At 44.0% G+C, this 24366-nt stretch overlaps 1 protein-coding gene and 1 pseudogene across 1 annotated transcript; both read left to right on the top strand.

Annotated features, from left to right (window-relative positions):
* The first annotated feature begins 11957 nt into the window (after window positions 1–11957).
* LOC127224565 (olfactory receptor 13C7) lies at window positions 11958–12963 on the top strand. The gene has a single exon (XM_051187606.1). The coding sequence runs from the start codon at window positions 11958–11960 to the stop codon at window positions 12912–12914; it is 957 nt and encodes a 318-aa protein (XP_051043563.1). The 3' UTR covers window positions 12915–12963.
* Window positions 12964–23145: 10182 nt separating this feature from the next.
* LOC127224564 (olfactory receptor 13C7-like) lies at window positions 23146–24109 on the top strand (annotated as a pseudogene).
* Window positions 24110–24366: the final 257 nt, after the last annotated feature.

Genomic DNA, 24366 nt, shown 5'->3' with positions numbered 1-24366 from the left:
TTTTTAATTGGGCAAAAAGGAGGAAATACTGTGGAACAGTCTTTGCACACTGTAAATATGTATTAGTCTCATTGATTAATAATGAGCTGGCTAGCAGTACCAACGAAAAATGCCACCTACATCTTATTCCTTTATTCTGTAAGCTTTTCTCTTTCTATTCATCATGTAGCTCAGGCTCCCGGCTGGCTTTAAACTCCTGATCCTTCTGCCTCCACCTCACAATCAGGAAGTCTAGGCTTGGATCACCATACCCAGCTTCAGCAAACATGGGTCCAATGAAACGGAGATCTGTACTGGGAGTCAGGGCTTGGCCTACAGGGAGTGCGCCCTCTCGTGGCAAAGGGATAGGAACACAGGGTGGCTCCGGGATAGTGTAGTTACCTCATTTGGAATCAATCAGTCCTCAGTGTTGGAAAATGGGCAGGAGAAAGGAGGCGAGGAAGGGAGAAGAGGAGCTAAGGGAAAAGAAAGACCAAATGAGAAAAGCAGCGCTGGGTCAGGGGCTGTGGAGCCTAATGTGGAGCCTGTGTTATCCAGTGCACCAGAGATGCGCATCTCCCACCTCCAGCCCTTGCTGGAGGGAAGCCCTGCAGCCAGGAGATACTTGGGCTTTGATTTGTCAAGACCAAGCTCTATGCATCAGACATTCCACACGTGGGCTTGTGTGTGTAAATGTGATTTGCAAGAATAAGTAGTCAGAGCCCCCGGCCCTAGCATTTCCAAGATTAATAGTTGTGTTCTCCTGAGGACAAATGTGGACACGACACTCCCTTGGAGGTCACACACCTTCTCAAGGTTCCTGGAAAGGTTTCAGTGTAGTGTGAAGGATTTACAGGAACTGTGAGAAGCAGAGCACCTTACAGGGAGGATAGAAGCTAACAAAGACCAGAAGCGAGTGCTGTGAAGTCTGGGAACTTGAACTCTGGAGAGGGGAAGCTAGAAGAGGAAGGCTGCCTCAGGGTGCGGTCCGGGACACTGCTCTGCCCCGTCATACCTTTGAGGCCTTGCTTGAAGGCACATGGAGGAATGACGATCCAGGTGAGTCTGGATGTCTGAATGCTTGGCTATCAAATCATCCTTGCCTGGCTCACAGGTCCATCTTAAGTAGCCTAGCTTACTTGATCTTCCACATCTGCTTCAAAGAAGCAACTCATTTTGTTTCCAGAATGCTCTGTGCCAGGAAGAACTTGAGCCACAGGGACCCACCCGACCTGGATTCTGACTAGCATGGCAGCCTACCTGTGAAGCTCGGTTGTACTTTTATTCCTCCATGAACTCCATAATTGTTCCCTAACCCTTTATGAAAGCAAGTGTGATGAAGTGGAGGCTGCTGTCATCCAGAGGGCAGAGGACAAAGATGCTAGACATCACAAACACTTCATACAGGAGGGTCCCTCCCTGCTCGCAATACCCATCTACTTATATTCTAGTTTGCTCATAGTACTCGTGTGTGTGTGTGTGTGTGTGTGTGTGTGTGTGTGTTTGCTTGATTGCTTGCTTCTGTCCTCAACAAGTAACTCCATAACCTTCCAAACATCAAATGGGGATATTATTATTACAATTTAAGGTAGCCATGTCTCCTGACTTTCGGATACTAGTAAAAAGTTTGATCCCCCCATGCTTTTATTAACCAGCTGTAAAGGTTCCCACAACCTGCATCATGGGCTCAATAGTGTACTTCAGTAGTTCACAAACCTCAAGGAACATTTTCATTTACTAGTTTAAATATTATTTATCTATATTTTTACTTCTTTATGCTTAGCATGTTACCATAACCCCCATGCCCGCTTCATAGGCTTGTTGGGAACAATAGATAGCACAATATTGGGACAACCATTAAACCATTATAATGGTTCCTCTCTCTGACACCAAGTCTTCACTGATACCACAAGCATAGCAAATCCAATGTACTGTAAATGCCTCGAACACAGAAATATTAACTAGTCATTCATTCATTCACAGATACCAATATGGCTGGGTACAACAGGAGAGCAGAGAGCATGTACTGCAAAGTCAGAATCAACCCTGTAGCTGCTACAGCCCTGCCAGTCCACACAGGCACTCCTCCCCACCTGCTCTGAGGCTGCCTTTTAAGACTCGGGGTCTGGTTTGTGGGGATAGAAAACAGCATCTTCTAGTCACTGGCTAGAGCTATTACAACCTAAGACAGATTGATGAAAGAAAAGCACTCTAATTTATTCAACTGTTCATGACACACAAGCTTAAAAAAAAAAAACACCCTATGATGGGGATGTTCTTTTTTGTATGTTGTGAATATATGTTTCTCTTATTGAGTGATAATTAAAGCTGTTTTGGACAATGGACAGGTAGAATTTAGTTAGGCAGGAATTTCAAACAAAGAAAGACAAAGGACAGACACCATGTAGCAGCCAAAGAGTCAAGAGACCTGGGCATCACCAGTAAGCCAAGGCTACATGGAGATAAACAGATTAATAGAAATGGGTTAATAAGAGAGAGCTAGCCAGTAAGAAGCCCAAGCTATTGGCCAAACAATAGTAACTGATAGTAAGTCTCAGAGTGGTTATTTCATTTGTGACTGTGGGGACCCAGCGGGCAGAGAGAAAACAGTTCAGTGGGATAGACGGGGAAAAAAATCTCCTTCTACATCTCTGTGGCTTTAAAAGCATTCTTATTAAGCTGTTTATTTATTCATTTGTGTGTGTGCTATGTGATCAAGCAAGACTTTGAACTTCTGATCCCCCTGCACCCACCTCCTGAGTGCTGGGACTACAGACTACACGAGCCTGTTTAGATGCTCCTGGAGAATGAAGCCAGTGAGTCCCAAATGTTAGCACTCTACCAGCTGAGCTACATCCCTGGCCCCCCTTAAAGGTCACAGGTTATTTGGCTCCTGGGCGTGTGGTGAGCCGGCATGCCATGGTGGGGAGGATGTGGTGGAAGACAGCCATTCACTCCATGGTCGGGATGCAGTGTCTCTTCCAGGGACATGCCTGTGACCAGCACACCTCCCACTAGGCTCTGCCTCTTCAGGTTTCTGTCATCTCAGTAGTACGAAGCTGGGACTAAGCTAATAGCAATATCTTCTGGGGGGATATTTCAGATCCAAACTGTAAGTGCTATCCTCAGCTTAAAATACTCAGTAGGCCAGGAGACCATATTTGGGGAGCATGTCTTGGACCTAGAGGCGTTTTAGACTTTACTGACTCATACCTCCCCTGTACCTGCTACCCAAAGAGCTCTCTAAATCTCACTCTTTCTCACTTCTAAGTGTTTTCCAAGGCTACTATGGCTTCTGTCCCTGTTAGTTTTCATCCTGGGTTAGGTCTACACATCCTGCCCTGCAGCTGCTGCATCCAGCCTCCCAGACAGCTTTATGGCCTGCTCAGTCATATCTGTTGGTCCTTCTCTGAAGACAGTGACCCACTTCTAGGTCACTGTGTCTCCCATCCAACCTAATGTTTTTGTAGCATAGAGGCAGTCTGTGGTAATGGGGGGGGGTTGGTGGGGATACAGGATGTTGGTGGAGACAGTCTGTGGGTCAATGGAGGGAGTGAGGAGATGTCTGGGTGCCTGGAGAATCTGTATCAAGATCCTAGAGACACAGTTTTTCTTACATGTAGGTTCTCTGAGGTGTGAGAGCCACCTTGGATCAATCACTGGGATAAATCTTTAAACAGGTTACAGTGTGTTTAAAATTGTGCTTAAGAAAGAAAAGTGAGATTATTTGTTGCCTATGTCTCTGTGAGCATAGTTAACTTCCTTGGGTTGGAGTTTTCCTTCCAGAACTTTCTGTAGGGCTGGATTTGTAGATGCGTATTGTGAAAATCTGGCTTTGTCACTAAATATCTTGTTTTCTCCATCTATAGCTGATACAGTAGCCTAGGCTGGCATCTGTGGACTCTTAGTACTTGTAGAACATCTATCCAAAACCTTCTGGCCTTGAGAGTTTCCATGGAGAAGTCAGGTGTAGTTTTGATAGGTCTGCCTTTATATGTTACCTGTCTTTTTCCTTCACTGCTCTTAATATTCTTTCTTTATTCTGTATGTTAGGTGTTTTGATTATTATGTGTCAAGAGGTCTTTTTTCTTTGGTCCAGTCTATTTGATGTTCAGTATGTTTCTTGTACTTTCATGGGCATATCCTTCTTCAGATTGGGAAAGTATTCCTCAATGTTGAATATATTTTCTGCACCTTTGAGCTGGGCTTCTTCGCCTTCCTCTATGCATATTATTCTTAGGTTTGGCTTTTTCCATGGTGTCCCACATTTCCTGGATGTTTTATGTTAAGGATTTGTTGGATTTACGATTTTCTTTGGTCGATGAATCTATTTCCTCTAGTTTATCTTCAGTGCCTGAGATTCTCTCTTCCTCTGTTGTATTCTGTTGGTTATGCTTGTGTCTGTAGTTCCCGATGTTTGCCCAGTTTTTCTATTTCCAGCATTCCTTCAGTTTGTGTTTTCTTTATTGTCTCTATTTCAGTTTTCAAGTCTTGAACCATTTCCTTCACCTGTTCTTGGCTTTCTGTATTTTCTTTAAGAAATTTGTTCATTTCTTCCAATTTTTTGTTTGTTTTTTCTTGCATTTCTTTAAGGGATTTTCTCACATCGTCTTTGAGGGCCTCTATTACTTTTATGACTATAAATTTTAAGTCGTTCTCTTCTGCTTCATCTGCTTCGGGGTGTTCAGGTCCAGTTGGTGTAGAGTCACCATCCCTGACTTCAGGCTCTACTACAGAGCTATAGTCCTGAAAACAGCGTGGTATTGGCACAAATATAGACAGGTAGACCAATGGAATTGAATTGAAAATCCTGATATTAACCCACACACCGAAAAACACCTGATTTTTGACAAAACAGCTAAATGTATACAATGGGGGGGGGGGGAAAACATCTTCAACAAATGGTGCTGGTATAATTGGATGATGGTGTGTAGAAGACTGCACATAGACCCATGTCTATCGCCATGCACAAAACTCAAGTCCAAATGGATTAAAGACCTCAACATCAATCCAACCACACTGAACCTTGTAGAAGAGAACAAATTGGTACAGAAGACCGCTTCCTGAACATAACTCCAGTAGCACAGACACTGAGATCAACAATTAATAAATGGGACCTCCTCAAACTTAGAAGCTTCTGTAAGGCAAAGGACATAGTTGACAAGACCAAACAGCAGCCCACAGACTGGGAAAAGATTTTCACCAATCCTACATTTGACAAAGGGCCAATCTCCAAAATATACAAAGAACTCAAGAAACTAGTCACCAAAACATCAAATAACCCTATTAAAAATGGGGTACAGAACTGAAGAGAGAAGTCTCAGTAGAGGAAATCAAAAAGGCTGAAAGACACTTAAGAAAGTGCTCAACATCCTTAGCTATCAGGGAAATGCAAATCAAAACAACTTTGAGATACCATCTTACTCCTGCCAGAATGGCTAAAATTAGAAACACCAATGACAACTTATGCTGGAGAGGATGTGGAGAAAGGGGAACACTCCTCCACTGCTGGTGGGAGTGCAAACTCGTATAGCCATTTTGGAGATCAGTATGGTGGTTCCTCAGGAAAATGGGAATTAGTTTACCACAGGACCCGGCAATCCCCCTCTTAGGCCTATACCCAAATGATCCACATCCATGCAACAAAGACATGTGCTCAACTATGTTCATAACAGCATTATTTGTAATAGCAAGAATCTGAAATCATCCTAGATGCCCCTCGACTGAAGAATGGATAAAGAAGATATGGCACATCTACACAATGGAATACTACTCTACGGGGGGGAAAAAAATAGAATCTTGAAATTTGCAGGCAAGTGGATGGCACTTGAAGAAACCATCCTGAATGAGGTAACCCAGTCACAAAAAGAGGAACATGTCATGTATTCGCTCATATATGGATTTTTAGACCTAGAGCAAAGGATCACCAGTCTATAATTTACACCACCAGAGGAACTAGGATTCAAGGTAGATTCTAAGAGATTTATAGAAGGTCTCTCACAGAATGGGGAAGGGACAAGTTATCCAGAGCACATGGGGAGTGGGGGTGGGGAGTAGTGAGTGGAGAGGGAGCTAGGAAAAAGAGAAGGGGAGGAGAGAAAAGCATGTGGGACTAGGAAGATTGAGTCAGGTGAGGAATAAAAGACAGGAGAGAGAGAGAGAGAGAATATAAAAGAGGGAGCCATTATAGGTTTGAAGAGAAAACTGAACCTAAAGAAATGTCTAGAGACCCACAAGACTGACTCCAACTAACAATTTGAGCAACAGTGGAAAGGCTACCATAAATGCCCTTCCCTTATAATGAGATCAACAACTAACTTATCCACAATCATGGAGCCCTCATCTAGTGCCTGTTGGAAACAGAAGCAAACACCCACAACTAAACACTAAGTCAAACTAGAATCCAGATGCAGAGTGGGAGGACAAGACCAGGTTGCCCAGACTGATAGCTGGGAATCCAGCATTGAACTGACTCAGACCACCTGAACATGGGTTTCAGCTAGAAGGCCTGAGTAGTTTAAGGGACCTCTGATGGTGGAACCAGGATATATTCCTGGTGCACAAAGGGACCTTGCAGGCACATCCCCCATGGAGGGATACTCTTTTAACCTAGAGACAGGAGAGAAGTCCTAATCCTTACTTCAAATGACTTGACAGATTTAGATGACCCCTCCTGGGTGGCATCACCCTATGTGTGGAGTGGGGGGGGGGAGGGTGGCCGGGGTGCATGTGAGGAGGGAGAGAGGGAAAGAGGGAGGGAAAGGGAACTGGGATCAATATGTGTAATAAAAATAAAAATAAAAAAAGAAAGAAAAGAAAATGGGTATAGGCAGTCATAGAAAAAGGTAAATAGTTTATAAATAATAAAAAATTACTACATAGAGATTAGAAACACACAGGGAGTCTGGATCCTGTATGGTGTTGTATTGACTCTGAATTTTTTGAATGCTGATGAATGAGTGACAGCTTCTGAGAGGCATGGGATTGTAAAAGGAACTGCAGAATTAAAACAGCCTAGATACTTTAGAAATGTCTTACCTTTAAAATGGAAGTCAGAAAATGTATTGCCTTTGGTAAAAGGTTGTGCATTCAATCAAGGTTGATAGAGATCAGGTTTGATTGGGAAAGACCCCCTGAAAATCCTGGCTATAGGTATAAAGAAATAAATTAAGAAAAACTACAAGCAGGTATATCTTACCTGCTTAAACATAAAATAAAAACTCATCTTTTGTTGGCTTGTGTACAACACGGACCATACTTGCATTAATGTAGATATGTATTTTACCTTTGAAATTTTGTATGTTATCATTACAAGGGGTGACCCAGGTGATCCAGCCTCTCAGAATACCTCTGTTGCAGTTTCCTCAGAATTCTGCATCCAGAACAGCTTCAAGGATGCTGGCTGAGATGGTCTAGCCTCACAGATTATTCTAGATATGACTTCAGATGAGCCTTGCACTTCCCCATTGCACAGAGACTGGATAACAAATGTTATGGCTAGTTTTCCCAGGACTTTACCATTATCTAAGTTTTCTCAGGATCTCTAAAGATGTCATCACCCCCAGACAACAGGAAGCAATCTAGACCACACAATGCCCATCTTCCCAGGAGGTAGGATTGGTAGTTTTTAGTCATTTGGTGGGTTGTGGAAGTTTGTCTTTATTCAGGGGGAATATAGGTATATAGGACAAAAAGACAACTATTAACCTCAAAATCCATTGGTATGGATTTTGGTATATTGATACAAATGAAAAGTTATTTAGTTATACTGAATATATGTTTCTACTCTTGGTTGGGGTATTATGCTTATGCATCTCATTTAAAACATAATGTGTAATTAAGAAATGCAGGTTGTAGTCATCTATAATAATCAAAGTTGTAGTCATATTAGGTATATTTTCAAGGTTGAACAGATATGTTTAGATAGTCTCAAACACGTCAAAGACCTACAGAATATGGCATTAAGATATTTAATAACCTAAGGCTTTTCATGACAGTGAGACACATCTGTTCCTGGGAGCACCAATTTACTTCAGAAAAGATGATGGGCACTGAAGAAACTCCATAAGAAACTTTCTTTCACTGTGTCAAAGGTAGCCATTTGAGCAAGAAATGTCCTTGCCTTGACTGATGACAGAAAGCTGTATAACCTGAACAAGAAGAACACAAAAGAAAAAGACTGTCAAACTTTACCAAGATAAGGCAGGAAAGTCCTTCATATTCCTGCTTCATAGGAAAGTCTGCCGGATATTCTTCAGACAGGCTTGTTGGGACCATTGAATCTGGAATTTAAAAACAGAGGTGTGCCAAGGGATTTATTGGATAACGTTGGAAAGAAACAAAGACAGATGGGTAATCTAAGCAGAGAGGGAGACATTCTAAAGACTCAAAGAAAGTGTGGGGTTCCAAAGTGCTGTGGCAGAAATGAAGTGAGCACCCTGGATGTAGCTGGGGAGAGGATTGCTGAGTCTGGGCAATATCCACAGAAACTTTCAAATGAAGCAGGAAAGTGGGGGGCAAAGCGACAAAAGAAAACATCTAAGAATCCAAGAACTACAAGGCACTCTAGAAGGCCCAACACAGGCACAGTAAGAGTATCAGTAGCAAAAGAAAAGGAAGGAAAGAAAGAATCTTGGGAGAGTGTGAAGGGCTCTGAAGATAAAGATTGGAGAGCAGCAGCCTCTGATGTGCGTTGAACTGAGCCAGATGCCTGTACTAGGTGTGGCCATACCTGTGATCCCAGTGATTGGAAGATCAGTGCAGAGGTATTGGGATTTCAGGGTCATCCTTCACTATATAGCAAGTTTGGACTATCCTGGGCTACAAGAAGCCAAGTGTCAAAAAGCAAGCAGGCAAGCAAGTAGACAAAAGTCCTATGACTAGACTTAATTGCTGATGATTTTATATAAAGAGCTTTTCCTTGCCAGTGCATACAGTAACTGTTAAGCTCTTAAACAATCCATTCTTATGGCACACTAGCTACAGTTTTAAGTTTTACTTAAAAAATTTAAAATTCCATTTTATTCATGTGTACAGATGTGCACCAGGACATCTTGATTTCCTCAGAGGTAAAAATTGGGAATATTACAGACTAATCCTCAGCTCCAGTTTGCATAGTATAAATTAAATTGAGGTAACTTTAGGCCAGCAAGCACAGGACACAGGGCAGGATCTTTCTTATCTAAGGAACATTCCTTTACAGTGAGAGTTCAGATTCACACAGAGCGTGAATCTGCTATTGTCTAATTGGATTTGTGGAACACAGGCCCAGGATTCCTGTGGGGCTCTTTTGGCAAACTTTAAATTGCCTCTGGGATTAAGACTGGCTCCCAAACAACTAGAACTCTAAACTTTTCTAGGATCCTTGATAAGCCCTCTGGAGAGCCAGGTAAAGGGCAGAGGGCAGAAAGCACAGGACACACGGGCCAGGCACACAACTTCAGAAGCCCCTGGCAAGTACCACCTCCAGATATCACAATCTTATCCTTTTCACTAGGATTGGGGACAGGCAGCTAGAGTAGGGAATAACACAAGCCCCTCCAGTTGCAGCTCTCCTTTACTGTGCTCATTACGGACAACTATCTCCTGAGACAGCTAAACAGAACTGCTGTGGGTTCCAGGCCAGCAGACAAGGCTGGGTCAGGCAAGCACAACATCAGCAGTTGAAACCATCCTTTTCCTTGCTCAGAGAGCTTCCAGCTTCCTCCTCACCAGGAGCTCTTCTGCTGGGTGAGCTCCCATCCCCACCATGGACATGTCTGCCCAGTGGACACAGGCAGGGTTCTCTCTGTGGCTAGACCTTCTTCAGGTAGGTAAGAGGAGGAGCAAAGGTGGGAATCGAAGGACAGATGGAATCCAAGGTTAGACCTTGGCTCTACCTTCCACATCTCTCAGATTCTTCATAGAGGAAGGGAAGCGAGCATATTCAAGGGGTCCCAGCTGGTGCATGATAGGGCAGAATGAGGGGGCATATGTAGAGGGGCAACAATGAAGAAGAAAGTTTCTGTTTAATATAAGGCAAACTTTCTAATCATCAAGGCTGCCTGATGAAAGAATGAGAGAAATATCTTGTTTTGGCTTTTTTCCTGGAAGACTCACATAGTCGAGGAAGGGAAGTTACTTCATGGCATCCCTGCCTCAGCTTACATCTCCTTTGCATTGAGCTGTCCCTGCCACAATTTACATCTTCTGTGCACAGTGCTAACATCTCTAAAACCAGATCTCCTTTTCTTCAAATACTCCCATGTCTAAAGCTCAGCTTCTCTGGTAATTGCATGATGATGGCTTCATCCTGGGTTTGGTTTCTCTAACCCTACAGTCAAAGATACAGTGGGTGGGACGAGGGCCCTGCTCACCCCACCCAAGCCTGGCAACAAGGCAGACTTCTTAGAGCAGTGGGTCTCAGCCTTCCTGATGCTGCAACCCTTTAATACAGTTCCTCATGTTTATGGTAGTAACCATAAATTTATTTTTGTTGCTACTCCATAAGTGTGATTCTGCTACTGTTAGGAATCATAATGTAAATATTTGATATGAAAGACATCTGGTATGGAACCCCTGTGAGACAGTAGCTTGATCGCCCCAAAGGGGTCTTGACCCACAGGTTGAGAATCACCGCCTTAGAGGAAGCAGTGATACACCTAGTGTCTGTGAATGCCCTAGGGACAGGGAGAGGGATCAAAGCTTCATAACTGGCCTCTCTGTCCTAAGCACACATGTTCCAGCACAAACTGTAGACAAGAACACGTGTGATGAGAGAAAGTCTGGGGGAGAGCAAAGAGCCAGCAGGCCCTCTCCTAGCCCTGTGGTTCTCTCAAAGCTTCGATGTCCTCATTGCTTTAAAACATGTATTTTTTATTTACTGGTGTGTGATACATGCATACACATGTGTCACAATGCTCATGTGGAGGTCAGAGACCAACATGAAGGAGTTAATTCTCTTTCCATCTTCTGGCTTCTAAGAATTGAACTGGGGTTGTCAGACTTGGCAACAAGTGCCTTTACCCACAGGACCATCTGATGCCAGTTCCCCGTGTTTATCTTGAGAAGGCAAGGCTTAAGGTTTTCTCTAACATACAGGTCTGTACTTCTGACCCTGCAGCACCTGGTTCTAAGCAAGACCTCTGTAAGCCTGGGTGGAACTGGATGGCACTGCAGTGGCTTTGATGGTCAAGGCAGGTACAGAAGCGCTTGAGTTAGGAGCTGCGATTTATATGACTGCTCCAAAGCACAGTCCGGTCACAAAGGGTACACAGGAAGGCACAAGATACTTGTCCTTTGGGGGTGTGGAGCAGACTAGACCAACTGATGAGCTATGGGAGAGGGCATATGGCTGTCCTTCTGTAAGGGCCACCATGTCTGGCGGCCCCAGGGGCAGCACCCATCAAGCTCATAAGAAACAAAGGACAAGACAGGCACCATGCAACAAATAGAAATTCTGGCTAGACCCTAATCTGCCTGGCTTCTGCCCACCATATTACTCCTTGTGGAGATAAATTATTATCATGGTATTATTATAAGGGCACAGAATTAAGCTAGAGGAGAGAGATGATGCCAATAGCTAGTATTACCAAGAGTGACAGCAGCCTAGGAGGAATGGTTCTGGGAGAAGCAGGCGTAGCCAGAGGAGTCCATATCTCTCCCCTCTTCTGGAACCATGTAGCATTCTAAAGGTTCCTCTTCGTGGTTTCCATGTAGCTCTGCATGCATAAAGAGACACACCCCTTCCTTCAGGCATGCTGGCTCCACTGGCCTGACTATATCATGATTTTTCAAATACATGGTTGGCTAAGCTTCTATCAGAGGTTTTTTCCTGCTTGAACCAATGTATTCTGACCTCTCAGGTAACCTGATAGTGAATTACAAGCTGGCATCTAAGAGGTAAATCTAATTATAAATTCTAGAAGCATACCCATGTATTGGTCCCAATAAGTGCTTGTTGCCTTCTATTTTCATGAGAGGGAAAGAGAACATAAGAAATGGAAGTGGCCAACCAATCCATAGTAGCTGAATTTGTCCTGCTGGGACTGTCAGATCACCCAACTCTGGAGAAAACCTTCTTTGTGCTCATCTTATCAACATACCTGGTGATCCTGCTAGGCAATGGGGTCCTCATCCTGGTCACCATCCTTGACGCCCACCTGCACACGCCCATGTACTTCTTCCTGGGGAACCTCTCCTTCCTGGACATCTGCTACACCACATCTTCAATTCCCCTGGTCCTGGATGGTTTCCTCACTCCCAAGAAGACCATCTCCTTCTCAGGCTGTGCGGTGCAGATGTTTCTCTCCTTTGCCATGGGGGCCACAGAGTGTGTGCTCCTGGGCATGATGGCATTTGATCGTTATGTGGCCATCTGCAACCCCCTCAGGTACCCAGTGGTCATGAGCAAGGCTGCCTATGTGCCCATGGCCATCAGCTCCTGGGTGGCTGGTGGTGCCAACTCCTTGGTGCAGATCTCCCTTGCAGTACAGTTGCCTTTCTGTGGGGACAATGTCATCAATCACTTCACCTGTGAGATCCTGGCAGTCCTGAAACTGGCCTGTGCTGACATCTCCATCAATGTCATCAGCATGGGGGTGGCCAATGTGATCTTCTTGGCGATCCCAGTCCTCTTCATCTTTGTCTCCTACATCTTCATACTCACCACCATCCTGAGGATCCCCTCTGCTGAGGGGCGCAGGAAGGCCTTCTCCACATGCTCTGCCCACCTCACTGTGGTGATCGTCTTCTATGGCACCATCCTCTTCATGTACGGGAAGCCCAAGTCCAAGGACCCACTGGGGGCAGACAAGCAGGACCTTGCAGACAAGCTCATCTCCCTCTTCTATGGGGTGCTGACCCCCATGCTGAACCCCATCATCTACAGCCTGAGGAACAAGGATGTGAAGGTTGCTGTGAGGAACCTGGTGGGTCGGAAATGCCTCACTCATTGATAGTGAGAGAAGTTGGTTATTTTCTGGTTCTGTGCACATCGGGGCTCTGCTGGGAATGGCCACTTATTAAGCACAGACTTGTTTACTGGTGCTGCTGATCTGTTTGGACTGAGTTCATCTTGAGTGCCTGAGGCTGGACCAGTGACTCCTTAGACTAAAGACAGTGGTTGTACTAAATGGCCTAGAATCAAGAAAAAGAGACTGTGAAAATCAAACATTCTTTGTATGCCAAATGAAAATGAGCAATAAAAACTTGGTGAAAAATATGCTTCTCCCTGTATCAGTGAAGACTGTTGATTTGGGGTGTGAGAGTCAATTTTATGTCATTGTCGTTGTTCTACTGTACAACTGGAACACACTGTGAGAAAAACTCACTTCTTATTTTATTTTGATTTATATAGACTCTTGCCGTATGGCCCAAGGTGGTCTGGAATACACAGTTCTCCAAGTTCCAGACATTCACTTTCCTTCCAAAGGTTCCCTCATATCCTCTTGCCCTTAGTTCACACCTCCAGCCTCCTAGCTAATTTCTAGGACGTTTGGTTTTCTCTAGAAATTTCAGACAAATGGAATGTGTATTTCTATGTCTGTTTTTTTCCTTTTCCACTTTAGGGGCAAGAACTTTGACAATTTAAGTGACACACACAAGTTCTCTGAAAAAGTACAGTTTGTAAAACCACTAAAAGAGGAAGTATAAAATTTGAAGGACTCTATACCTATTAAACTAGTTGAATTTATTATTAGAACCAAGCTACAAAGAAAGCTGTAGACCTAGACAGGTTTTGTGATGTATTATTACCATAATTATCATTATCGTTACTGGCAGGACCCTTCTCTGTAGCCTAGGCTGGCCTCAGACTCATGATCCTCTCCTTTAGCCTTCCAAGAGCTGGGATTATAGCAATGTGCCACCATGCCCAGACATGGTGAATCACACCAACCATTTTAGGAAGAAATAACCCAAACTTAAGGCAGAAGGTAGAGTAGAAGACGTGGGGCCAGACCTGAACTGCCACAAAAACCTTAAACTATATCAAATTCAGTAAGACTTCAAAAAGATCTACAAATACAAATATGTGTAATTTTTACAGATAATGTATCATCATTAAGTTGGGTTTATCCTGGTAAAATCATAGTGTAATTATAATAAATTATTTTGTTAAAAATGAAATTATAATAAAATTCTAATGTAAAACCAAATTATTGTATTTATAGATGTTCATTGGGGGATAAAATATTAAAATTACCAAGACTTGGCTATTGCAAAGGCAGAGCAGTCATCAGTTATGGTAGAAAAGGTTAACATGGGACACAGGGAGCTTCTAGGTCTAAACTACTTCTGTTTCTTGAGCAAGCAATGTTTGTTTTCCCCATAATAATTCATTACTCCATTTGTTTGATTTGTAGGTATGAAAGTTTAGTTTTAACTGTTCACTTGACACAGTCTCCATAAGGGATTGTCTAGACATGATTGCCTTCTGGGCAGGTCTATACCAGATTGTCTAGGTTACCTTAACTGACATGAAAAGACCCAGTCTGAAAGTGGGCAGCACCCTTCCGTGGTTTGGGGCCCTGGACTGCATGACAGTGGAGAAGGCTGACTATGTTCTAAGTATTGGTGCATTCATTTCTCTTTCTCTTGACTGTGGATGTTCCCAGTTGCTTCAGATTCCTGCCACCTCAAGTTCCCTGAAATAATGGATTGCAACCTGGAACTGTGAACTAAACCGACTCTCAATCCTGTCAGTTTCTGGCCGGGCGTTGTTGGCACGCACCTTTGATCCTGGCACTTGGGAGGCAGAGGCAAGCGGATCTCTGTGAGTTCGAGGCTAGAGCTCGTCACAGGACAGGTTCCAAAAACAATACAGAGACACCCTGCCTCATAAAACCAAAAAAAAGAAAAAAAAAATCAGATTCTTGTTGTCTGGGCATTTTAACAGCAACATAATGATGCTAGACCACCACGATTTTACTTTCTGTTATTTCTTTGGGGAGGGGGCACCAATGAAGTTCCCCACTATCACATATTATGCAGTTGAACCTGGAATTTGAAGAAATTACAGGATCAGCACACCCAGAGTGCACTGGATGAGCCTCAACCTGGAGAAACACAGTAATCGCCGTAACTCCCCTCACAGATAAATGTTACTTATTCATTTTATTATTATGTTATTAATGTGCGGGGGGGGTGTTGCATTTGCACATGATCATGCACATACCACATGCCTGCAGGCACCTAAAGAAGCCAGAAGAGGGTACTAGCTCCCTTGGAGCTGGAGTCACAGGCTGTTGCTGGGAACTGAACTCGGGTCTTCTGGATAAGCAGGCAGTACTAGTACCATCGAGCCATGTTTTAGATTCTTAAATAGAATTATGGCGATTCAGGACAGATGAAAATCAGGTGCTGGTGGCCAGAATATCAAGAGAATAATTTGGGAAAAGCAACTCTCACAAAAGCAACTGACACTCCAAACCGCTGAGCAGAGGCCACACCCAGAGCAGCACAGCAGTGGGTAAAGCTGCAAAAAAACGCTTTCCCCTTGGCCAGGGGTGTGTGGCACTGGCTGACAGAACAGAAGCAAGATGCCATTACAAAAAGACTTTGGGCAGGTGAGATGACTCACTGGGTGAGGGCATTTGCCACCAAACCTGGCAATCTGAATTTGATCCCTGGGATCCACACGCTGGAAAAAAAAGAGAATGACTTCCTGCAAGCTGTCCCCTGACCTCAGCACACAAGAGTGCACATACATATAAAGTAAGAAAATCAACAAATAAACATAAAATAAAAACATCCACTGCTTTGCTGGCTCAGCAGCCCGAGGCCTTCTCGGCATCACTTGGTCCAGCGTAGATACAAAGCCGCCAGGATAGTAGACTCTAATCTGATAGACAGAATACTGCAAGAAACCTCAGGCAGCTCGATTGGCACAGCATCTGGAAAGCTGAAAACTTGGCAGAACCATACCCTGGAACTTTCACACCAACTTCAAGTGACCAGATCTCAGACTGCACCTGTAAAACACAGCCAATGGGAAGGCATGAGTAACCCTGTCACATCTCTGACATCCTTCGAGCTCTGTTCTGAATGCCTGAGCTTTTGCCAGGATCCTGTGGACCACTTGAAGTTGGTGGGCAGGAATGAGGGTCTAGATGAGGCCCAGGCCAGTTTGCCTTCATTCCTGTATCTCGCTGCACTCCCTCTCATCTACCCATCTTCATTTAATGCTCAGTGTGGTTTAGCAGGACCGCTCAGCCATCCCCTCTCACTTTGTTCTCTCCTTTTCTCTCCCAAAGAACCTAGGCTGGGCTTCAGCTCCTGAGAGAAGGGGCTGGTCTACGTTACCTGTTAACTGACCTTCACCCATGCCTTCACTCCACCTTTAGCCCAACTTCCCGCACCCCCATATTCTTTTGCCTCTACAGTTTTCTACTTCTATTTATATCTCCCTCTATTTTCTCCCTGTCTTCCCAACATTAACCATGACTTCCTGTGGCCTTCTTCTTGTTCTTTTTCATGCAATACTATCAATGTACTAATAGTTTACTCCCTAAAATCCTTCTCACTTAGGGATGATGTTACGTTGCTGACTGTTGTATTATTTTCATGGCGAGTCTATCCCTAGACAGTGACTGTTGTTGTAGATAGTGTTATACTCCCGGAGAAGGAGTGGGGATAGAACCTGGTGTCTTCAACACTATAACCTAGTTTCTCCCAAATATTCAAACTCTTCAAACTGAAAGAAGAAACAAGACCTACTTTCTAAAATAAATTTCAAGCAGTGATTTGACTCCTGTTGCATCAGTCCCTACATGAAAATTAACACAAGCAACATGAAAAACTGAGACACATCTCCTCCAAAATCTATCAGAGAAATGACCTCAAGGAGAGTAATTCAGAAGAAGTCCCAGACAAAGAATTCAAAAGAATAATGATAAATATTTTCAAAACAATGAAAGAGACAAAAGAGAACTGAGTAAATGTTGGATTAGTTAATTAATGAATTAATTCCAAGAGAACACAGCTGAATGACATAAGAAAATTTACTACATTATTCAATTACATGATAATGAAATTAATTAGAAAGCTAGAAAAACAAAACAAATGAAATGTTCAAAAAGACCATCTTAAAGCCTGCTAGAAAGCTTCATCAATATAGTTGTTCATGAAGAAAATAAAATATCAGGGCTTGAAGATAAGGTAGAGTAATTAGAAATTTCAGTCAAGGGCATTGATAAAACTTTAAATTGTACAGGCAAGATATTTGGTATACCTTGGAAACACCAATCTATGAAATATGGACACAGAAGAAGAATTCTATGCCCAAAACCCAGAAAATATTTTCAGTACAATCATAGCAAAATTCTCCAAATCTAAGAAGAGAGGCTCATCAATGTACAAGTGACAGAGAGGATACCAAATAGACAGAGGCAGAAAAGAACCCCACCACCTCAGTAGAACAATTAAAACACTAAGCATAACGAACAAAACAGAGTATTGAATTCCACAAAGGAGAAACACAAAGTCAGGTATAAATACAAGTCCAGCAGAATAACAGCTGATCTCTCAACAGGAACATTAAAATCCATAAAGGTATGGAAAGATGTTTTTCAAGTTCTGGGAGACCACAGCTGACAGCCCTCAGCAAAATCGTCCATCATCACTGATGGAGAAACAAAAATATTCTATGATAAAAGCATGGCCATGAAAAATAGACTGAGAAAGAAATCAGGGAAGCAATTCTGTTTCCAGTGACCTAAAATTACCATAAGGAGCGAAAGACGTTAACAATGAAAACTGTAAAACACTGAAAGAAGGGAACATTTAGAGAGGGGATATTAGAAGACGCAAAGATTGCTCATATTCACTGTCTGGAAGTGTAAATATTGCTAGCATAACTATATTAACAAAAGCAATCTACAAGCCGGGTGGTGGTGGTGCATGCCTTTAATCCTGGCACTTGGGAGGCAGAGGCAGGCCTCCGTGAGTTTGAGGCCAGCCTGGTCTATAGAGCGAGTTCCAGGACAGGTTCCAAAGCAATACAGAGAAACTCTGTCTGGAAAAACAATAACAAAACAAAAACTATCTATAAATCCAATGCAATCCCCATCAAAATTCCAAACAAAAGTGTAAAATCCAATGTTAATTTCACAGCTTCAGAATGGCTATTCTAACTGTATAGAAGTTAATTGTGATTTATATTGGGTATGATGTATTTGGTGCATGTTTATTTTATTTGCATGTTTTTAAACAATAAGCATATTAGAAATCTAACATACTTTTTTGGAAATAGAAAATTCTTTCTTAAAGCTGTCTTAGTGAGGGCTACTATTCTGTGATGAAACACCATAACCAAAACAACTTAGAGGAAAGAATTTTTGTTTTGTTTTGTTTCTTCCATTCACAGTTAACAATTCGTCAAAAGCACTGAGGGCAGGCTCTGATGCAGAGACCATGGAGGAGTGCTGCTTACTGGCTTGCTCAGCCTGCTTTGTTATAGAACCCAGGACCACCAGCCCAGGGATGGCACCACCCACAATGGGCTGGGCACTCCCTCATCAATCACACATTTTAAAAATGCCCCACAAGCTTGCCTACAGCCTGGTCTTACGGAGTTGTCTTCTCAATTAAGGTTCCCGCCTTTCAGACAACTCTAGCTTGTATCTAGTTGACATAAAACTACCCAAGACACATTCATATGAAAGTGCATACGCCCCCTCCCCCCCCCGCCCCCGCTCATGGCCAAAGCAATCCTGAGCAAAGAGAATATGTCATCAAACCTGATACTACAGATACATAATAATGAAAACAGCAGAGTACTGGCACAAAACAGACACCCAGACAATGGACTAGCATCAAAGTCCATATATATATATATAAGCACATACAGCCACAGCTATAGCCACCTAATTTTTTAACAAAGGTGCCAAAATCACACATTGGAAAAAAGACAGCATCTTCAACAAGTGGTGCTGAGAAACCTGGATCTCTACAGGGAGAAGACTGAAACAGATCCTTACTCCTCTCCCTGCACAGAATCAGTGCCAGACAGAGGAAAGACTATACCATAAGACTTGAAACTCTGAAACTGCTAGAGGAAAAAGTCAGTAAAGTAGGTTATGAGGAAGGGTGAAGGCTGGGCAAAGGACACATGGGATGTGAAAGAGGAGTAGACTAGAGGAGGTTAAAAGGTGGGGTAAGGAAGATGGCGAGGGTCTCCACAATACATACATTTTTGTTTTTGTGGATGGAAATGCTGTAACAATATCTAACACATGGTATGTTTGGGGGTTTTTTGTTTTTGTTTTTGTTTTTTTTTTTTTTTTGTTTTGTTTTGTTTTTTTTGAGACAAGGTCTCACTATGTAGCCCTGACTCGCCGAATTCACTATGTAGATCAGATCAGGCTGGCTTTGATCTCACAGAGATCCTTCTGCCTCTTCCTTCTGAGTGCTGGAAAAAGATGTGAGCCACCATACCTAGCTTGTACCCTAATTTTTTTTAAAAAAAATTTTTAATTGCTAAGTAAAAATAATAAATAAATATTGCTGAGATGCCCAGCTATCCATACGGGGGAAATGGTCTTCACTTCCTAACTCACGCCAGACACAGGAGTTAATTCAGTGTGGATCACAGATCTAAACCAAAACTAAAGCTGCAAAGCTCTTTCAAAACACAGAAATATAAGACATCTGTTCAGCAGAGGACACAACTGGGAAAATGAGTGCACACCCTACATGGTGTAACACTGAGACAGGAGAATCAAGGGTTCGAGACCAGCCTGGATGACACAGCAAGACCCCAGCTCAAAAGAAACGCAAGTTGCAAACCAGCAGGACACGGGCAGCTTACACCCTGAAGAAGTGCAGACTGCAGAATTTATAAGGAGCAGCATGTGGGGTTTTAGCAATGGGAACGAGCGTAAATGAACATTAAAGTTCTGAGTGGGTAATCTCCAAAGGAAGATATAAGAGTGACCAGTTACCAAATTTAAAAAAAAAAAAAAGTGTTCAATATCCCATGGCCCAGAAATGCAAATTAAAGCCTTGGTGAGTTACCACTACACCTGCCAGGGTAGCTTATACTTAGACGACTGATGACATTAAACGTTGGCAAGGCTGAGGTGCATACGATTAGAATCTGCACAGCACATCGCCTTTGCAAAGGACTTGCCAATTTCTTATAAAAACTAAGTATATCTCTATGGTGTGATCCTGCAACCCCATCCTCAGGTATTTAGCCGAGAGAAAAAAAGAAATGGATACAAAACACTTGTCTTTGACAGTCAGGAATAGCTTTATTCATAATGACTCAAAATGGAAATGGCCTGGCTGGCTGTCAGCGAGGAGAACGGGCAAATGGACCTGGGAAGTCCACACAATGGAATACTACTCAGTAATGACATGGAACCTAGTGAACGCTCATTGCTTTGGTTTACTGTGTCTGTTCTCAATATTTCAGAAGCACAGCCTAGTCTACCCTCACATAATTCCTACTCCACCGCCTCCTTCATGATGAAGTCTTCCCTGTACCACTGCCCTCTGGCCTCTCTGTGAGATGCGTGCAGATGGTCTGGTTCAACTCCTGGTCCCCACATTAAGTGTGGACTGTGCAGACAGTGCAGTGACCACTTCTTGGTCTCTAAAGTGACTTCATAGAACATGTGCCCTGCTAGGTCTAGACCCACCCATCACAATACCTCTCAGGACACTTGCTTGGAAATGACCTGGGCTCCAATGCAGGCTTCATGAGTCCCTTCCTCTCTGTCTCTTACTCTCTGCCCATGACACACGGAGGTCACCAGGCAGTCCCTATCTTCCTGTTGGCCCTGTGAGGTCCACTTAGGTCCAGATCTGGTGATGCCACACAGCTGTCACAGGCCTGGTGTGCCCCCCTCCTAGGTCACACCTAACCAAGACACTGAACCCTAACTCCTCCCCAGGCCAGAGCTGCCCTGGAGATTGCCTTCCTAACTTCTTCTCAAAGACATTTAGCCAAACTGAAGTTTGCAGAAATTCAAGCAAGGAATGGGCATGTCTACCTTGAGGTCGCTCAGCAAGAGAGGGAGTTTACAGCAGGAACAGCGGAAGGAGGTGTAATTGGATCTTGGGGACATTGTCCCAAAGGATTAAGAAGTTTCCCAACTGTGGCGTTCCATTTCTGAACTTTTAATGACTCGAGGGAGTGCAGGAGTACCACATATGGCACTGGTTTCAAGTCAGCATCCCGGTGTAGCGGTACTCGTCAGGAGACTGCCTGAAATAGAACAGAGACCAAGTGGGAAGGACAAACTGAGTTTTTCTTCAAATCAGAAGTGAGACCTCAGCCTGGGCCCCTTAAGACGCTGCTACTATTTCTGGCCTGGGTCCCCTTCCTCAGCCGCAGGCACCTCTTCTCAACAGTTTTCTAATTAAGGTAAGTAAGGATTCTTGTAAAAGCCAACCTCAGCCTTTCGCTAGCATATTGGCATTTCTAGTGTCTGACTTGACTTTCTACAGTGACTGAGCTTGAGAAGGAAATAAATGAATCTGTTTTAGTTGCATCACCAAGACTGGGGACCAGACTGAACCCCTCCCTGAGTCTGAAAAATATGAATGTCAAGAGACTTACAAGGTCCGTCAGTTTGAGCTCATGAGTTCACCTGACTTGAAAGAGTGTCCCATAACCGAGATGGTCCCCTCTCACAATGACCTTCCACAGACTCAGGTAGTTTGAGGAGGAGATAGACACCATCATATGAGCAAGAGAACCCCAGAAGGATGCTGGCTGCTCCCATACAGAGAATCATCTTCTGTTCCAGAGCTCTACAAACACAGAACAAGCTGTCTGGGAAAGTAGTGAGCTCTCCCACACCAGGAGACATCAAGCCATAACTGAAAGGCAGTGTACCACTGTTGTTCGGGGAAGGAATGAGAATGGGAGAGAAGGTGAGCTAGATTCCTGAGGAGCACAGTCAGTGTTGGAGCAGAAGTCTGGGTGACAGGCTGAGTCAAAAGTCTCCAGGACTGTCATGCCTAATGACACCTGTGTGGATGTGGATGCCCACCCAGAAGGAAGGAAACCTAGCAGAGTGACATCATATACGCGCGCGCGCACACACACACACACACACACACACACACACACACACACACACACCCTAAAAGTAGGTTCCCAGAAACTGTGAACCATTATGGATTTCTCTGAGGCCATCCCCAGTTTATCTTCAAGAAATGTCAGATTCAAACTATTAGACACATATCAGAATTTCTAGAGTATAAAGTCACTTAGGAAAATACTCCCCTTTGTTATATCTCTTACTTAAGACTCAATAGAATTCTGTATCTCCTAGAGCTTCTATGAGCTCTGTTCCCTTCAATGTGCCCTGAACCTCCCCACTCTACTAGGCAGCAAGTCCACCTAAGCCTAGGGTGTGGGTCATTTATAATTCTCTTAGCAACTGTTACACCCACAGATTGGTTGATCAACAAGTATTTTTGTGGTTGAATATTCAGATATATTGGATGGATTAATGGAGGATGGATGAATGGATAAGTGAATTAGTAAGCTGAAAGCCCTGAGGTTGGCTTTGCAAGGAATCTGGAAAGTAAGAGAATGTGTTTTTTCTGAGAAGGTGCTGGACCAAAGCAATGGCTTTGGCAGGTGTGGTGACTCACACCTGTAATCCCAGCACCCAGGAGCCTGAGGTAGGAGGACTGCCATGAGTTTGAGACCAGCCCAGGTTAGCCTCAGAGAGAATGAGACCTACCAAAAGAAGTCAAAGAGACAAACAAAAAACACACAGGCAGAAGGGAAAGGAGGGAGGGAGGGAAGGGGGGCGAGGGGAGGAAGGGAGGAGGAGAGAGACAGAGAAAGAGAGAGACGTTTTAAGGAAACAAGTCTCTAACATCAGGCACAAAGTAGGGGAATCATGACACATGGTCCCTTCTCTGAGTATAATCTCTGGTGAATTGCCATACAGGAAACAACATGAATAAAAGGAGTGCATCGTGTGTCGTTTTATTGATCAAATGCATTAAATTACCAGATTTGTGACTTTATTGTCTTTAACCCCAATTTTTGATAAAGATTTTGTTGTTGTTTTGTAAAGAAATACTTCTGTGGGCTTTCAGAACTGTCTTTTAATCAACTCGGCAGAACTGGGGCTGCAGACCTGATGCCCTGGCCCAATGTATAGCAAAGAACATTGGGCTTGGACTTTAGTATTCTCTTCAATTGACAGAACACACAGAATGGAAGGTAACAACCAGACCTCCCCTGTGAGCGGCTTCATTCTCCTGGGCCTCTCTGCCCACCCAAAGCTGGAGAAAACCTTCTTCGTCCTCATCCTGCTGATGTACCTGGTGATCCTGCTGGGTAACGGGGTCCTCATCCTGGTCACCATCCTTGACGCCCACCTGCACACGCCCATGTACTTCTTCCTGGGGAACCTCTCCTTCCTGGACATCTGCTACACCACATCCTCAGTCCCCCCTCATTCTCGACAGCTTCCTGACCCCCAGGAAGACCATCTCCTTCTCAGGGTGTGCGGTGCAGATGTTTCTCTCCTTTGCCATGGGGGCCACAGAGTGTGTGCTCCTGAGTATGATGGCATTTGATCGTTATGTGGCCATCTGCAACCCCCTCAGGTACCCAGTGGTCATGAGCAGGGCTGCCTACGTGCCCATGGCTGCCAGCTCCTGGGCAGGTGGGATTGCCGCCTCTATGGTTCAAACATCTCTTGCAATGCTGCTTCCCTTCTGTGGGGACAATGTCATCAATCACTTCACCTGTGAGATCCTGGCGGTCCTGAAACTGGCCTGTGCTGACATCTCCATGAATGTCATCAGCATGGGGGTGACCAATGTGATCTTCCTGGGGGTCCCAGTCCTCTTCATTTTTGTCTCCTACGTCTTCATACTCACCACCATCCTGAGGATCCCCTCTGCTGAGGGGAGGAGGAAGGCCTTCTCCACATGCTCTGCCCACCTCACTGTGGTGATCGTCTTCTATGGCACCATCCTCTTCATGTACGGGAAGCCCAAGTCCAAGGATCCACTAGGAGCAGACAAGCAAGACCTTGCAGACAAGCTCATCTCCCTCTTCTATGGGGTGCTGACCCCCATGCTGAACCCCATCATCTACAGCCTGAGGAACAAGGATGTGAGGGCGGCTCTGAGGAACCTGGTGGTACTAAAGAAGGGCTTTACCTGGTGATGTTTGGAGGACAGATGTGCCCATAGTTCTGTGCTTCTTAGCTGTGCTCATCCATCCGTCTCTGAAACATGTTCTCTAAAGGAGGTGTATGTGAAAAGTGATTATCTGAAAATGGTATTTCATGTGTACTGGAGAACGGGACACAGTTAAAATGATGAGACTGGAGACCTGCTATGCTAGGTGTGTGCCTTGAAGGATGGAAATGTCATGCGGCCAAAAGGGAGTGGGGGTGAAGCAGGAGGTGATTTTTAGCTCAT

Source organism: Phodopus roborovskii, unplaced genomic scaffold, assembly GCF_943737965.1.
Source record: "Phodopus roborovskii unplaced genomic scaffold, PHOROB, whole genome shotgun sequence".
Lineage (NCBI taxonomy): Eukaryota > Metazoa > Chordata > Mammalia > Rodentia > Cricetidae > Phodopus > Phodopus roborovskii.
Note: the sequence above shows the minus strand (reverse complement) of the source record. Positions and strands in the feature narration are given on the sequence as shown.

Coding starts and splice junctions, on each gene's coding strand:
- LOC127224565 (XM_051187606.1), top strand. CDS start 11,958: ATGGAAGTGGCCAACCAATCCATAGTAGCTGAATTTGTCCTGCTGGGA.